At 42.3% G+C, this 17455-nt stretch overlaps 2 protein-coding genes across 3 annotated transcripts in view; both read left to right on the plus strand.

Moving 5' to 3' along the window:
* eif2ak3 (eukaryotic translation initiation factor 2-alpha kinase 3) overlaps positions 1 to 5499 on the plus strand; it is a 50981-nt gene extending 45482 nt beyond the window's left edge. The window contains exons 16-18 of the mRNA XM_079528366.1: positions 257 to 358; positions 719 to 781; positions 1772 to 5499. Coding sequence (XP_079384492.1) covers positions 257 to 358; positions 719 to 781; positions 1772 to 1954 — 348 coding nt within the window. The 3' untranslated portion in view covers positions 1955 to 5499. The remainder of the gene's footprint in view (positions 1 to 256; positions 359 to 718; positions 782 to 1771) is intronic.
* Positions 5500 to 5928: 429 nt separating this feature from the next.
* Positions 5929 to 17455, plus strand: part of atrn (attractin) — a 147066-nt gene continuing 135539 nt past the window's right edge. For both annotated transcript variants that reach the window (XM_079528363.1, XM_079528364.1), the window contains exon 1: positions 5929 to 6507. In XM_079528363.1, the coding sequence (XP_079384489.1) occupies positions 6242 to 6507 (266 nt within the window). In that variant the 5' untranslated portion in view covers positions 5929 to 6241. The remainder of the gene's footprint in view (positions 6508 to 17455) is intronic.

Raw genomic sequence — 17455 nt, forward strand, 5'->3', positions numbered from 1 at the left:
ACATGCTGTGAGCTTGTAGATCAGCTGTTTTTGGTACGAGATATGGTGTTGTGGGGGAAAAGGGCGGGGCAGATCACTGGTTAAGTAATGTCAGAATCGTAAAGTAAAGAAATAAGTTGTAGACTTAACTGTTTTATAATTACAAAGTGTGTTGCAGTGTTTTAAATGTTTTAATCTGATATAATTTAAAATATTTAAATTGCGATTCTTGAAAATGAAGTACCAATGACTGAATAATATCATTGTATTCTTGCAGCTTTCTGGAAACTCATACTCTCACAAAGTAGACATCTACTCTTTGGGTCTGATCCTGTTTGAGCTGCTCTGTCCATTCAGAACGCAAATGGAGAGAGTACGGGTAAGTGAGCAAACATACTGTATTATGGACATATTGTGCTAAATGTGTTTTAGTTTGAATTACATTGTTTTGTTCTTTTGTTTATTTTCAATAATGTATGCTGTAACTCTTGCTTGGAAAAGAGCCAAAAACATTAGCATTATTGTAAATAGCCTATTACTGACCACTGCATAAATGTAATGGCCACTGCTTAATGTAAATTACCACACAGACAGAAGCACTTGCAGCCATTGTTTTTTTGTTTGTTTTTTTCATTTTGCGATTAGACCTGGCGCCTTTTGTCTCTAACAAAGAGCCGAGGACTTGATTAATTATTGCCATAGTTTCACTGAAAGTTGTTTACATCCCCCTCCTCCACAGACGCTGACAGAGGTGAGAGCTTTGCAGTTCCCTGAGCTGTTTTCCAAAAACAACGTGCAGGAGGTGAGTGTGTCCTGACTCTTGATACTCTGCTCCCATCTAGTGGTTATAGGAGGATTTTTTTTTATTTTTTTTATTTTTTTTAAGATTTTGAGGCAGTTAGTGAGAGTTGAACAAAGACGGTGATATCCAAAGCTGGGAAGCTGAATATTACAATATCAGTCGTCACATATTTAAATATTAATTGTTTTAATTCATATACAATGGCATAATTGATTGGATTACCTAAATATGAGAATGTAATGTTATTACTTTGACTTACTTTTGTATTACTTCGTGTCAAAAACCCAAAGAATCAATATGAAACAAAATTAAGACTTCATTGCACATGCTGAAGTTGAATCATGTTGTTATACGGAGAGCTGTTCCTCACTCATTATTTCAAAAACTTCTTAAATCGTGTTTGCATAATCTAACCCTGAGAATTAACTTTCAACACATTTCTGACTAACACGACTTGTAAACAGTTCCGCTACTTTCACACTACTTTCACAGAAGTATCTGTAATCCATTTACCATGTTTACCCATGTTTGCGTAATTGGATTAGTACAATCCCATTTGCATAATCTGTGATTCACCAACTGGAAATACGCTGCTCCCTATCTTACACACTGTGTGTGTGTGTGTGTGTGTGTGTGTGTGTGTGTGTGTGTGTGTGTGTGTGTGTGTGTGTGTGTGTGTGTGTGTGTGTGTGTGTGTGTGTGTGTGTGTGTGTGTGTGTGTGTGTGTGTGTGTGTGTGTGTGTGTGTGTGTGTGTGTGTGTGTGTGTGTGTGTGTGTTTTATTTACACACTTATTTATTTATTTGTTAAGCGCTTTATGTGAGGTGAATTGGTTGAGTCAGCACTTTACATTATGTCATGACTTGGTCTGTGAAGAAATGTAATGTATTCATCCTAAATACATTTCCCCTTCTCTCCTGTGTGTGTGTTTGTGCGTGTGTGTGTGTGTGCGCTTGTGTGTGTGTGTGCGCTTGTGTTCATTCGTCTATAGCTGGGCATGATACGCAGCATGCTGTCACTGAGTCCCAGCGAACGTCCCGAGGCGGTTGACATTACAGAGACACCCCTCTTCCAAGAGCTGGAGGTGCCTTGCCGATTGGCCCTGAGGCAGAGATCTCGAACATACAGCGCTTCCTCTATGAACCGGCCCTCCCGTCAATCCTCCAGCACCTAAAGATGGCACCACGACGACACAATTATCCTATTTACTTTCCCACAACTCCCTCCTATCCCTTCCAGCCTTACTGTATGACTGGTTACTGCCTAAGAGAGACAACTTCACCCCTTGCTGTTGCATGCCAGTAACCTACTGCCCAAAATGAAGATCTTCAAGTGTCAATAATAATGTATGTCTTGGTGACGGTGGTGTCACAAGATGTATTGCTGAACACGTGTTGTACTTGCTTGTCACACACACAGCACAAATTGACACACCAGGACGTCAATCATCAAGATGCACAGAAACCTTGCTCAAGACAGCCATTCCCCTAATGCACCTACTTTTTAACCACTTAAGCCCTATATACTTTGTTGTACAACAGATAGCGAAAATCGCCAATCCGCAAACTCAAAATTGTAGATCTGCCATTTTTACGATTTCTTTGAAAAGTTTTTTTTTTTTTTTGCCTGTTGTATAATGACATGCCCAAAGTAGGGACGCCAGGTTGAAAGTGGTCATCGCATCAGTGTGTTGCCTGGTTATGGATTCAACAACACAGTTATGCACAATGTCTCTCACTGCAAGTGAGAGTTGTAACCTGATGCTCACAATCGGTCCAGGGTCAACTAGTAGTTGCAAATAGTTCTTGGTGTTCGTTTCGGTCTGTGTGAATTGTGCTTAATAGGTGGGGTTTGATGATAGTCTCCAGAACTTGCCAGTTGCAGAAAGGTATACTAAATGAACATTCCTTCCCTGTGATGCTGTGAAGCTTTGTAGTGGTCACTGTAGTGTCCTGCATGTCGAAGCCCACCAATGCTGTACTTCATGCAGTAGAAAAGAAACACTGACGAATATTTACGAATGGCTTTTAACCACAGCTCTGTCTCACGACACATCGCTTCCACCTGTCACTTGGCCAGTGTTCGCCCACTCACGCTACACCTCAGGTAACCAAACCAAGAGGACACTCCAAAGGGGCCTTGATAATGCTTTACCATTCTATCTACTGGTGACCAGTACAAATCACTGGTACAAGCACTAAGAGGTGTTTGCTAACACCCAATAACATGCTTGATTTGGAAGACCAAAAAAAAAAACTATTTTTCTTTTTGTTTTTTTATGAGAAGAGGTCGACCACGTGTTGCCTAGAACAAAACTGTATGAGTACGTTAGATATGATTTGCCTTCAGAAACTGGGGACTGCTGGTCTCAATTTTGAATGAATGCACAGCCGCTTTTCTGGCTCCTGTCTTAATTCTTGCATGTCTTTGTCAGGGCAACTCAGAGGAGGTGCGTGTGATTGTAGATTTGTCCAAAAAGAAGCCAGTACTTTTAAAACGCCAGTACTTGGGGCAGGTTTGTGTACATTTTACACAGGGATTCTAAAACTTTGAGGTGCTCTATGAATTTTGCACCACCTCATTTTTGCTATTGTACATAAATGAAGGAAACAAAAATACTTCTCTATTCCTTTCTATTTGCTGAATCATGGATAAGTGTGATCGATCCTGTACATATGATGTACGGCACCGTTGCTTTGTAAATGGCTTTATCATAAGGCTGCTGTAAGATAATGTGATATACTATAATGTGGGAAGAGGAACCAATGACACGATAGCTGCATTTTACAGATAGCGGAATGTTGCCCTGTGACTCCAGCCGTAGGAGATGTGGTCACTTCTCCACTTCTGGGTCAAATGGTAATTGTAGATTATTCTTGATGCTTGTTTTAATTTACGTCATCTACCACATGGGTGGGGTTTTCCCTGCAGTGAGTAACCAGGCAGGTGACATTTTCCACCTTGGTTAAAATGGTGATTTCAACAATGTTTAGACTAAAATGTGCTCTTATGTCCTGGTCGAGTGGTACCGTACTGACACCAGCCACCTGGTGGTCATTGGTGATAATACAAACGGTTTCCAAATACTGTTTGACCCAGGTCTTCGCCTAGAGAGCATGATACTAGCAAAGAAAATCTAAATCATCTTTCGTTTCCTTTCCTTTCTACTTTTGGTTAAACAAGTTACCCATACCTGGACCTGACTGAGTCATGTGACCACTCTTTGTTTGATCTCCTGAGTTGTGTGGGGAGTTTTCTGAGAGTCGCATGACTTATCTGTGCGCGCGCGCACACACACACACACACACACACACACACACAGACACACTTGTAATGTACTGTAATGATTGTACTTTTATAAGGACATTTTGGATAATGGCAGTTTTTGAATTCTGCAGCTCTTTTTTTATTACTGTAAGGACTGTAATGTATTGACTGTCACTTGTAAGTCAAATTTCATCTGTCCAAAATTACCCAATTGTGATGGTTCATTGTCTGAATGATTACTTGCTCCCTCCAGATCAGCAAATGTCTCATCACAGTTTAAGCAACTGTATTTTCTTTCCAATGACAATTGTGTTATTAGTAATTACCCCACCCCCAACACCACTCTCTCCCATGTTTTCTCGAAAGTGTTTTCTTACGCAATTATTGTTTATTGTGTACAGACTTTGTCTAAATCATTTTGAGCGGGGAAAGACGAAGCTCTTGAACAAACTTGACATCACTTGGCACATACCTTAAATCGTTAAATTGTAAAAATAAAAATAAATAACACATTGTGTTAACCAATCTATCTCTATAGTAAAGTATGTTCATACTTTATAACTAGCACATCGGCAGTGGTTCGCCCTACTCCTCCACTGAGGAATGTAGACCCTGGTGTCGGGTTGGACACCTCATGGTTGACTAGTGGTACTGCCTGAAGCTCATAAGTGCAATACCGCCCTAATAATTCCCAAACAGGTATTCCTCTTGATGAGAGGCAGACATTCTGTCTCCCATGTGGGAGACCCGGGTTTGAATCCTGGGGTAGGACACAGAACTCACAGATTACAGCTTTAATTATTAAGGCTCACTACTACAACCTTTTGGATTACAGTGTACTGTCTGGGTTTAAACCACTTAAACCCCTAGTCTTAGAAAACTGGACTTGAGTTACTTTCAACTTTTTCCGTCTACATCTCTCTTTCCAATCAAATCTATTCGACAAAAGTAGCCAATCAGAAGCTACAATCTCACAATGTGTTAACTTGTGACGCATTGTGAGCATGTAGATCAGCCATTTCTGGATAACGTTTCCCACTAGAATATGGATGCTGGGGTTCAAGTGGTTTTTTTTCTTCTTTTTCTTTTCTTTTGTTCCACTGAGACCCATTGAAATCACTGTTAGGTCAAGCATTGTTTAATTACGTCTTCTTACCCCTTTTCTTTGCTATCTAATCTATTCCCTGGCCCAATTCTGTTAAAGTTCAAGATTCCCAATGTCTGATGCCTCTTGCTCGACATGTAGTTTTTGTGTGTTTCTTCACAACGTCCGTTCTCTGTCCATTTTGAATTGTAAATATGTTTATTTGTTTTTATTTATGTTTCAATGCCGAGATTAATCCATTTTATGGGTTGGTGATATTAATGAATGCACTTCATACTGTGGAGTGCGTTTGAAATATGATGACTTCTTACAAGTCTAAATTTAATAAACACTCTATAATATTTGTACACTCTTGTGTCCTTGTTGTGGATTTGTGTTTCGGGGGTCGGGTCGTTAAACTTGTGTGTGTGTGTGTGTGTGTGTGTGTGTGTGTGTGTGTGTGTGTGTGTGTGTGTGTGTGTGTGTGTGTGTGTGTGTGTGTGTGTGTGTGTGTGTGTGTGTGTGTGTGTGTGACAATCTCGACTCGTTTTGTTGACATCCTCAATCGAAAAAGAAAATGAATAATGTCACTAGTAAAACAAATTAGCCAATGTGCAATACTTGCAAATGTTTCGTAGAGCAGTATGAAAACCAATGACATTTTATAAATGTGTAATAAATTGCATGAGTCAGGCTGATTAGGCTTGGGACGATCGAGGCTACACCATAGACTAGACTTAAAGGGGCCACAGTCCACACATTAGCCATCTATCCTTTCAATTACAGGTAGTCTTATTTTGAAGCGACCCGCGCCGCCTCCACCAATCGCTCGGCACTTCCGCTGTCGTGTCGTCACGTCCGCATGTCAATATGCGGCTCGGTGCAGCGGTGGGAAGCAGAAGAACCACCGCAAAGATGGAAACCAAGTAACCGATTAACCCAGGCACAACAAAGAGCCTCCGCACGGCGTATCTCACAATCAGCGACAGCGTTTCACAGACGAGCAGCGCACTGGGCCGGCCGCACACCACCAGATTAAACGGAGGAGCGACTGCCCTGTAAGCAAGCAGCAGCAGCCAGCAGCCATCTTTTAATAGTGAGGAGGAGAGAATGGACGGGGCGACACGGCGGGCCTGCTCGGGCTTCGGCCGGAGCCTTCGCCGCGCTCTCACGGAGACGAGCCCCCGCGGCTCGACGCTGAAAACCGTGCTCCTTCTGTCCGTCGTGTCGCTGCTCGCCGGGCTGCCCGCTGTCACCCAGGCGAAGGAATGCGACAAAGCGTGCATGAATGGCCAGTGCAACGCCGCCACTGGCAGCTGCCTGTGCTTCCCAGGTTGGGTTGGGGACCAATGCCAGCACTGCGGAGGGCGATTCAGGTACACACCACATCCACGTTCAGTGTGAAAATGCTGCTTTGCATGCACCAACACAGTGGTTCTCAAAGTGGATTTCAGGGACACTCAGGGTTCCTTTAGGGGCGTCTAAATTCATCCTTACCTTTACATGCAGGTAACTGACTGACAGACTCAGTATATACAAATGAAACAAACGAGACCTTGAAATGTAAAAGTTTGGGAACCATTGCACTAACAGGTTGTTCTGTATCAGTGTAATCGTTGCCTGTCTAATGTCAATCCCTGGCTCATGCATGCAGACTCTAGTCCAGATTGTCTAGTCTGCACAGTCAGGGATGCAGAGCAGTGCACAGCACACACAGTCACACACAACCTGAGGCGCGTCGCACACACAACGGCCCGTATTCCTATAAGTCGGCCAGCACTGTGGTATTGACATTGGCTTCAGTTCGATCCAAACCACTGCATGGATGGACAGTGGTGGTTAATGTATAGCGACTCAGGCAAATCAATCTGGCTCAACTTTACTTTGAGGTGACATGCTGCATTGTGATATAGTCACAGTGTGTGACTATGCACACACACAGCACTGCTTGAGGTGACTGCCCTGAGGAGTGGAGAGTTGTGTTGGTTCAAGATAAGGCTCTCTAATATAAGGCATTAGGCAAGATTAGATGCTTATTTTGCTATCCTTGGTCTAAAATTAATTCATTTTCAGTAGCACAGTAAATTGGTTACACAGCAAGGCTACTTGTCTGGCTGTATGGGTATATTCTTGTGTCCTTGCTGATGGGGATAAGAGATGCTTGTTGCTGCTCCTGTCAGAGAGAGAGAGCGAGCATTAGAAGACCTGCCAAAAGTCTTGCAGTGAGGTTGTTGTCAAGACAGTAGACGAGAGTGTTTGTAGTAGTCCTTGCTCCCGGCTTGAAGGAGCACAGCACACTGAATACTACTAGACGGATACATTTCACTGCTAGTACACAATCTTCAGGAAGCATGAGAGCCCTTCAGCCTGCAAAGTGTTCTGGCAAAGTCCTCAAAATATGAGGGAGTTTAAGGAAAATAAACATTCTTTATTATCTAGTAATACAGTAGGTGTTAAGCTCGACAGGGTTCCACCGCAACTCAAGTTGCAATATATCTTTGTTGAAAATAGCCGATCTACAAGCTCACAGCATGTCGCAGCTAATGGCATTCTGTCTTAAGCTTAGCAACTATCATATTTGAGGCAGTGGATGTAGGTTGCTCAAGATTCTTAAGTGTTTTATTATGTATACATTTAATCAGCTCTCTCACATACGGTAATCACATTCACGTCAGACCATTACCTTTTTCATGGCCGTAGCATCCTTGATTCACATGACTTGTGTTTCAACCTAAAGAGGGAATATTATACAGTATCTCTGTAATGTCTCCATCTGTTTGTTAACTGGCCAATCTCATTCCAAGATAGTGATGAGCTGGGCACACTGTGGCTATAACTCAAGCCCACCACTGTCTGTGTACAGCAGCCCATATACTGCTAACCTTTAGCTTTTTTGGTGAACGTGGATGTTGTTGATCTTTACAGATTTAGCACTCTGTCCCATCGCTGTCAGCTTTGTGATGAAAACTGGTCTAACAGCAACAAATCGGGGCCTTGATGGACCGAGAGACGGACCGAGAGATGGACTGACAACAGCTACTGTACATAGACCGCGCAAGCTTATGAAGTGTCAGAACTCGGCTTTAGAGTGAAGTAGGGACTCTTTACAGTCTTCTCTCCTTTGAAGAACTCTAGGATAGTGTTATCTGTGAAGGCCAGGGCAGAGGTTAAAAAGCTAGCACTTGGGTCTTTTAACATTTTAGAGTGCTCTTTTGGTAATGGGTTGTGTTAGTCACAGTGAATCAGAAAAGTAATATCTTAAAAACATACATTTTGAAAGTATGTTAGCTCTGTTCCATAGCTCTAATGCCGTTGAATTTAGAGCTATGTTACTGTCGACTTCCGGGCCTCGCATAAATGCAGACCAGCCTCTCCTCTGTAGCGAAAATAATAATAATGTTTTACCTACTCACCAATACAAAGACGGGTTGTGTAATTAGAACGCCTACTTTCTTTAGTGGATGCATTTTGAGCCCCCCACCACACGTATAAATGCACTTTTTGGCCAGAAAGGGATTTTTTTCAACCGAAGGAAACATCTTTATGAAGGTTTTCTCTTGGCAATATCGGTGGAGGGCGCAGTGGAGTAACTAAAATTTTTTATTTTTCCGGTGAAAACAAAATCCCTTTCTGGCCAAAAAGTGCATTTATACGTGTGGTGGGGGGCTCTGAGTGCGTCCACTAAGGAAAGTAGGCTTTCTAATTACACAATCTGTCTTTGTATTGGTGAGTAGGTAAAACATTATTTTTATTTTCGCTACAGAGGAGAGGCTGGTCTGCATTTCATGCGAGGCAGGAAGCCAATCAGTTCCATAGCCATATGCAACGGCACCAAGAGCAGTAAGGCTATGGACCAGAGCTAAAGGTATGTCTGCTTTAATAGACGGCACAGTGGAGACATATGTCAAATTAGTTGGAGAGAACGAATATATTGATGTGGTATGGGTGCTAACAGGGCACCTCTGTAATACATTTCTCCATCCATTGTGTTAAAGTGTGAGGGAAAAAATAAACTTCTGTGTTATCCGGGTAATTGTGGGGTTATCTGATACAACCTTGCCCAGCTATAAGTGTTTACCTAAAATGGGAAGGGTAGCGTTTGTTATTAGGAGGTGATGTACTCATTTCCTGACACATTAACTCAGGCAGGTTTTACAAGCGCTGGTTATGTCTCATCCTGACTGTGTTTGGTGAAGTGAGACAAAGAGAGAGATTTGCACAAGCTTCAACTTGCAGAACAAAGCTGCACGTCTACGTCTAGCTCTTCACTGTTGTTCATCCTGGGCCTGTGTTGAGGGTATGCACGATGCTCTCTATAGTATACTGTCCTAAAAGCATACACTCAGAATTCATATATTCCATTCACCTAGAACTTGTGCAATGCAGAGAACAGATTTTTTACAGTCCACTCAATGTCATGGACTATGCTACCATGTTCCATAAACAGCAACTAGTAAAGCTTGTTTTAAAATGCATCTAAAAGTTTGTTTTTGTTTGTGTGACAACGACCTGGGGACAACTGTTGTCTGGTTTATGACTGAATGTCACTTCATCTTATTGGACATTCCAATTTCCAAGCGATCTTGTTCTGTTTAGTCTGTTACTCTGTTATGTTTGCTCTGTGTTGTTCCATGGACTGTTTTCCTTCCTCTGTTGGAAACAGAGTTGTGTTTTGTTCTGTTATTTTATGTTTTCACTATTTATTGTTAGTGTTTATGATTGTTGCCGGTGGTGGTGTGATGTTTTTTTGAAGTTGTGAGTTCTGTCCGGGTATGCTGGGTGGATGTGTGTGGAAAATGGGTTTTGGGTAGGAGGGATGTACTGTATATGCGATATGTTGTAATGTAGATGGTTCATGTATTTTGTGTGTTGGTGTTTAGTATTTTTGTGTGGACCTCAGGAAGAATAGTTTCCACCCCAAGGTTACTGCTTACATGTAATTATAAGAAAAAGTACTGTAGTATACAGTAGAAACAAGGTAAAAGGCAAGATTCATCAAAAAACAACAGCAATAATAAATAGACCTACTACAGAGCAACGGTAAACGAGGGTAGGGTATTTATATAGCACATTTAAAATTACAAAACACGTTGTTTGCACCACAAGAACATTTTGTAACAGAGTTCCACATGACACACTGTAGCACAATAGGTTGCTGCTTGGCATACTGTTCTATTAGGCGAATAGTTCACTAACTGTACTCCCAAGATTTGCCTGAAATCAGAGTGGACCCGCTTTGTTTTCGAGGGTCAAATGTGGCAATACTGTTTTTGGAGAGCGTGTGTGCATTGGGTGGGGGTGAGACTGGTGTGAGGCCGTGTTTAGCATACAGACAATGCCGCCTCACAAGGCTGGTTGAAGGACAGCCTCTATGGTGGTATTCTGCCAAGGAGTGCCAAGATTGGAGTCATGACTAATGGGCCAGTGGAGCTCCACGCACCATAGCACCAGCATGACCGGAACAGTGTACATGCTGTACGTTTTGGAACCTCTGCCTCTGAGAGAAGATGGAGTGCCGAAGATTTTTTCTAAAAAGTGTACATTATTTGTATTTGTTCAAATGTTCCTATGTGGACACGGCGACACTCCCACCAGTTAATTAAGTATGCCTGATTTGCCTGGTGGGTGTTGATGGGTAGTGATCGACCCGAATTGAAGCCGCACCCACAGCTGTTGTTGTATGCTAAAGGGAGGGGATGTCACTATATCACTGTTTTTTCATTGGCACGTTTGACTGTCAAGGTTTCAGCCTCCAGGAAGAAACCCTAAATACAAAGGGAAGATATCATTGCACACAACAACCACATCAAGGGGTCTAATGAAGTACTGTCACCTCAAACAAACAAAAATCACGGCACTCAAGCATTCCCCTTTGATGTTTGCCCTTTGGGCAAAAATAGGGAATGGAACAGATTACAGAACCCTAAACCCTGGCTGTCTCAATGCCAGGCCTGGCCCGTAGAGTTATATAGGCAATTGATTTTCTGCCCTTTGAGTATACATGGTGAATGAAACCAGTGAACCACTAATCCTGGCAGTGTTAGGGCCATGCCGTGCCCATTGAGTTGGAGTGGACCAGCGAAAGTCTATTGGGTTGGTGATTCATCCTGTACTACAACGGCACATGCACACATTTTTACACTTTATGCCCATTTTGAAAAGCAGTTAGAGTCGTTACGTTAATATAATTCATAATCATGCGTTTCATAATGTTCTTAATTTTTGGTGTGAAAGTTGGTTCACAATCATAGCCCTGCATTCCTTCTTTTTGATCAGATGATGACTGCTGAGTGAAATCGCACGGTGTGTTGGCACAAAGACCCAAGGATGGGTGTTTTCCGAGGGAGGGTAGGGTACAAATTCTAATTTGCCTGAATTGGTTTGATTTCTAGCGGTGTGGAGAAATGAGCTGGGGGGTTCTTTCCAGAGAGTACAGCATTGTGAATAAACGCCTTGTCCAAATCCACTTAACAACGTAGTATCAGCCTGTCTAGCTGCACAGCACTGTTCATATCATTAACAGCCTCTCCCCCTAACCCACACTCCATCCCCAACGCAATTAATGTCTAAGGCAGCAGTAAATAATGAATCATTTGACTTCCAAGGGGCATTAGGCTATATAGGCGTGCTAATATATCACCAAGACTGTTTTTTGCACAGTCCTTCTGTTGGTGCAGTGGCTGCACAAAATATGCTAAAACAATAATATTATTATTATTATTCCCTTTATGACACATGCTGCTGATAGTAATTGCACATTCATTATTGTTCTTTTGATCGTTTGTGGAACATAATTGATTTTCTGCATCTTCTATTAACACTTATGATGCTGCCAGAGTTTGTCAGAAATTCAGAATAAAGGCGCTAGAGTGCCAAGCAGATGGGCAGATTTTACCCTGAAAAGCCCCTCCTTCCATTTCCCCCCAAAACCGGGAGGTATAATGTTCTATTACTACCTTGCACTACCTCATCTGATCGCTACTCTAGAAGCGTTAATATTCCAAACGAGATGCTTGATTAAGTCAGAAATGAGGACAGAGAGACGTTGCTGTTCTTATCAAAACCATGGAGACTAGCACCATAGATTCAGAGATATGAGCAATATTTGTCGGCCCGTAAACAAGGAAGTGAACGGCTGCAACGGCTGAACGGCTCAAAATGGATTACAGCAATCCTGTTTTATATCATTAAAAAGGACCTAAAGACGCATATACCTTAGCACCCTGCGCTTTTTGTTGAGAGGACGTGTTGTGTATACACGTTTTTAGCATCATAGGTGTTAAGTTATCAACTGTTTTCAGTGACAACAATGTGAAAAGCAGCAGTATACAGATTTCAAATGAATTATGCTTATGTTGTTTACTTGCCAATACACTGATACACTCATACACTGATGATCTCAAATGATCATGAACTTTGTGCTCAAAACGTTACAGATTATTTGGTGCAATAAAGCATCTGTCACATTGGAGCCCTCAGTGTGTGAGCGTTTATTTATTCTTATATTGTACAGTACACCAGCATTAAGTGACCATTGCCCATGGGTCTGTCTTGGAGGCTGGGGGTCTTATGTCAAAAGTTGCCCTCGGGTAAGAGTTTTTGGTTCCACAGCTTGTAGAAAGCAGATCCTCCTGATCCACAGACAATATACTATGTCTGTCTCTCTCTCTCTCTCTCTCTCTCTCTCTCTCTCTCTCTCTCTCTCTCTCTCTCTCTCTCTTATTTAAATGCCATTGACTAATTTATGAATAACCCTTTTAATATATATTTTACATACTGCAGACATAATCAAATGTAAAAATAACAATCCAATGAAATATAAGGGAAGTAGGAAGTGAGACACGGAAGCAAAAAACAAATGCAGTAAAACAAAATCCAGCCTGTAGTGTAAACCTTGCAGAGTTGAAAATAATAGTGACTCAGCGTCTTGCTAGCATCATGAGCTGCTGGTTTTGATGCTTCCTCCTCCCCTGAACTCTTCTGATGCCCAGGCCAGGAGACTGCCGACACCCGTTCTCCCTCACTCACATTGTCTTGTCTCACCGCACCGCCGGCCTGTTTGATCACTGTGTTCCCGACCACGGGTCAAGTACCTGTCCCACCCATCCCTTTACAGCTGTAGATGCTACACTGATAGTTTTGGAAGCTGCAGGTCATCCCTTGTGGCTGTTGCCAAGTAACCATGGATAACTGTTCTGTCCCAACTGATGATTAGAATGTTGTGTACCCTGCGTGGAGATGTCACAGTGTGTTTTACAGTACACAGAGGTTAATGTTGCTGTTGTGACATTGTTCACAATACCTGTATGTATTGTCTTCTATATTTTGGTCAGGTGCAGCAGCATGTAATGGCTGTTTTGTGTTTGATAGCTGGGTTGAGCTTGTATGCAGATTAAGAAAACATGATTATGAAAATCAACATCTATTGCTTTGAGGTTGAATGGGGAAGCTTTCTTACGACTCAAATCAATATCACAATTTCAAACTTTTGCCTCAATCTATCTACCTATAAATGCACCGTGTCTCTGTCTGTCTGTAACTCGAGAACCGTTCGCCCCACCGACTTCAAATTTGATACGCGCGTGCCACTCCACCGCAGAGGGTGCAGCGCCTGGTGTCAAGTCGGTTGGACCCACGGTTGTCCAGAATCGCCGAAAAAACAGAAGACCTCTTCCTGGGTTCTGGACAGGACCCCTGCCCAGGGTCAATATATGGAGCTGGCCTGTTCTGACATAATTCTGACGTCTGCATACTCTGCATACTATATATTTAGGCACGCCTGACAAATAACTCCATATATGGGCATAAAAGGGACACAATATCTGTCTAGACCAGTGCCCAACAGGCACCGCTGTAGAGGCTCCAACGCATAATATCTGGGTGGGGCATGCATTTCCAACTTGCATCATTCCAAGTAGGCCAGTAGTCACAGTGGCCAACGGGCACCGCTGTAAAGGCCCCACGGGCACGGCTCTAGTTAAATAAAAAGATAAATGAATGATTTTATAATATAATATCTACAATCGTAGGTCGCCTATTTTTGCACACCACCATTGACCATTGTACAATGTAAAACATTTTTTTAGACCTATATCTTTTTTAGATATAGGCTATTGGTGGTAAGTGTCAATTTCTAAATATTTTCGGTTAATTGACCCGCCTTAACCCAGAATATATAACCTGCCTCATCTTTCATCAACTCACTGTCTACCCACACAGTCTGATAGGGGAAATGCCCTTGTCCACTGTAGTATTGACTCTGTCTGGGCATGCTCTGTTTCCACTCAGACCGTGTCACCACTCAGGGCTGGCTCTCTAGATACCGTCTGAATGTTGACTTTGCTTTCATGACCGTTACGCTTTAGCATTTGCAGTTCCGACACTGTGTGGAATGAAAGGAGAGCGGTGGATTGACAGCCATAGTGAGTCTGGTGTTTTTGTACATATGTTTAATAAAAAAAACAACAAGGGGGGGCACGGTGGCACAGTCGGTAGTGCTGTCGCCTCACAGCTAGAAGGTCCTGGGTTCGATTCCCACTGGGGACGCTGTCGGCGCTGGGGGCGTGCTCCCTCCTCCGTGTCATCAGTGCCCATACCCGAGGTGGGGTTGGCGAAAGGGCCTTTCTGTGTGGAGTTTGCATGTTCTCCCTGTGTCCCCTAGGGTAGGTACCCTCACAAAAACATCCAGTAATCCTGGTCTCTAAACTACTTCCCCCTGGCCAGCCGGGGCGCCTGATGGAGGGGAAAGGAACTGGTCGGAATAACGTGTTCCTTCCACGCGCTATGTCCGGCCAGGGAAATTCCTCCCTGTCAGGTGAAAAGAAGCAGCTTGGACTCCTCATGCATAGGATTACATTAGATAATTGGCACTGGGTGAAAAAACTGGGTTGCAAAATCTTGGGATAAAAAGTAAAAAACAAAACAAAAAAACAAATGGCTGTTCGTTAGCATTCGCCTTCATGTCAGAACATTTTCACAGCCTTTTTCCGTTTAGATGTTGGACACACCCAGTCAGCCTGTGTCGGGATTTATTCAAATTCACACATCTAATTTGTTTCTCTTTGTTCATTTGAATTTCTGTGATTATGTAGTGTTTTGCAGTGCTGTTTTTGGATTATGTCATTTATTTTCCTCTCGGAAGGTTGCAGGCCTCAGAAGAGGAAGTAGAATAGTCATATAACATAATTTACTTATTTAAGAACAGCAGCAGACTGATGAAGTTAGGTTCAGGTTGGTTTGGTATAATTTATACATAATTCTACTCTGCAACGCTAGTAAAATGAAGAGAGAGATGCGAGTTTGTATTTTCACCAAGCGAGTCCTGTTCACAGCCTCATAGGGAGCCTGTTTGTCTAGCTAGCTGTGAGCACCAAGACTCCCTGCAGACTTGGCAGGCTGTATTAGCCATGTGCATTCCGTAATTATCCCTGTTAGTGTGCTTGTTAGCCAACTGCAGTCCCTGCCACGTGAAATGAGAGGTGGTGGGGTGGTGGGGTGTATGGCGACGAGCTGCTCTTATTTTTAATCAATTGTAGTAGAGAAGCGCTAATGCAGGGCTGTACAATATGACTTCAAATCAATATTACGATTATTTCAAACTTTTGCCCTGATCATGGTAAATTCTCCTTTTTTTTAATATATAGTGAAAATAACATCCATTCCATTGTGAGCTTGTAGATAGACTATTTAGTTTCCATAATTATGTTTGTATGACACCATTGATTGTACAACAAAGTATAATTCATGAATGAATAGTTTATTTCGGTGAAGTTTGTTGTAACTAACCCTGTGCATGACTTAATCATGCACAGGGTTAGTTATAGTTACAACAAACTTTAGTGTGGATATTGGATGAGAGGGACCTCAGGGTGTTTACAGGAAGGGTGGAGTTATGACCAAAGATGATGATCTCAGTTTTATTGTCGTTTAGATGTAGGAAGTTTGCATCCATCCAACCAAGTTTTAATGTCATTAAGACAGTTAATCCGGTGCTCGAAGGAGTTATTGCTGTTGGGTGTGAGAGGCATGTAGATTTGCACGTCGTCAGCGTAATGGTGAAGGATATATCGTGTTTGGAGAGATGGGTCCGAGAGCGAGCATATATAGTAGAGAGGCCAAAATAGAGCCCTGGGGTACCCCACAGGTGAGAGGGGCTGCGGGTGATAAAGTCACCCAACTGGACAGAGAACGTCCTATCGGTCAGATCTGAACCAGGTCAGGGCCGTGCCGGAGATGCCAACCTGGTTTTCCAGTCGTGAGAGCAGGATTCTGTGGTCGACCGTGTCGAAGGCCGCTGAGAGGTCTAACAAAACTAATATGGCGGGGCTACCTGAATCAATTAGGTAATTCAAAACTTTTAAAATGTCTCTTTCCGTGCTGTGTCTGGGTTTAAAACCAGATTGAAATTTTTCGTGGATGTCGTAGTTAATTAAAAGTGAGACCAGACTTGGGCCAATAGAGCAGAAAACTACTGCTTATAGTGCCTACACTTTTTTATCTTGTTTTTATACTAATAACAGGCAAAAACATTTGGTCGAATCACATGGTGGAGATAATAATAAAAGATTTATAATGTTTTATATTTATCAATTATCTTTAAAAAATGTCTTACATTTTAAATTTCCTTCACATTTCTTAAACATTTTCTTAAATTTATAGATTCAATTTTAGAACATGGTTGGTTAAGTGGTTATAATAGTCAGACTAATTAAGTAAATTATAAAAAAAAATGTCAATTAATTAAAGTTAATGGTTATAAACATGTGTTTTGTGTAATTTTGGTTGATTCCCCGGACCTACACTGAGACAGTGTGAGAAGCTTTGTGTCTCAGGTTTGTGTGACACTGTTGATGTGGTGATGTATTTATTTATTTTTTTATCACAGATGGCTTGAGACAATAATTGATCTTTGTCATAATTCAAATAAACAACATATCATCACTGTCGGGCAGAAACCTCCATATTGGGCCTGGGCCATGGCTGAGTGGTCGAGGCACCTAGGCCGGTAATCCAGCCTGATGGCGTGTCGCGGGTTCGAGTCCCAAGCCCATCGGCCTTTGCCACATGTCTTCCCCCCCCTTTCCTGTCTATTTTACTGTACCCTAAAGGCAAAAACGCCAAAACAAAAAGAATCTTAAAAAAACCCCTGAAACCTCCATATTGTAACCTTTTTTTGTGAATTAACGCAGTACGTGATCATGCTGCTACTGTGTCAAAAGTAGCAGATCCACACTTTGCGCCGCGTTTAGAGCTTGTAGTTCTTCTACTTTTGCTACATTTGAATCCTGAAAACTAACGGTAGCTTATGGGGTTTCGACCAGACGG

Source organism: Electrona antarctica, assembly GCF_951216825.1.
Source record: "Electrona antarctica genome assembly, chromosome: 18".
Taxonomy (NCBI): Eukaryota; Metazoa; Chordata; class Actinopteri; order Myctophiformes; family Myctophidae; genus Electrona; species Electrona antarctica.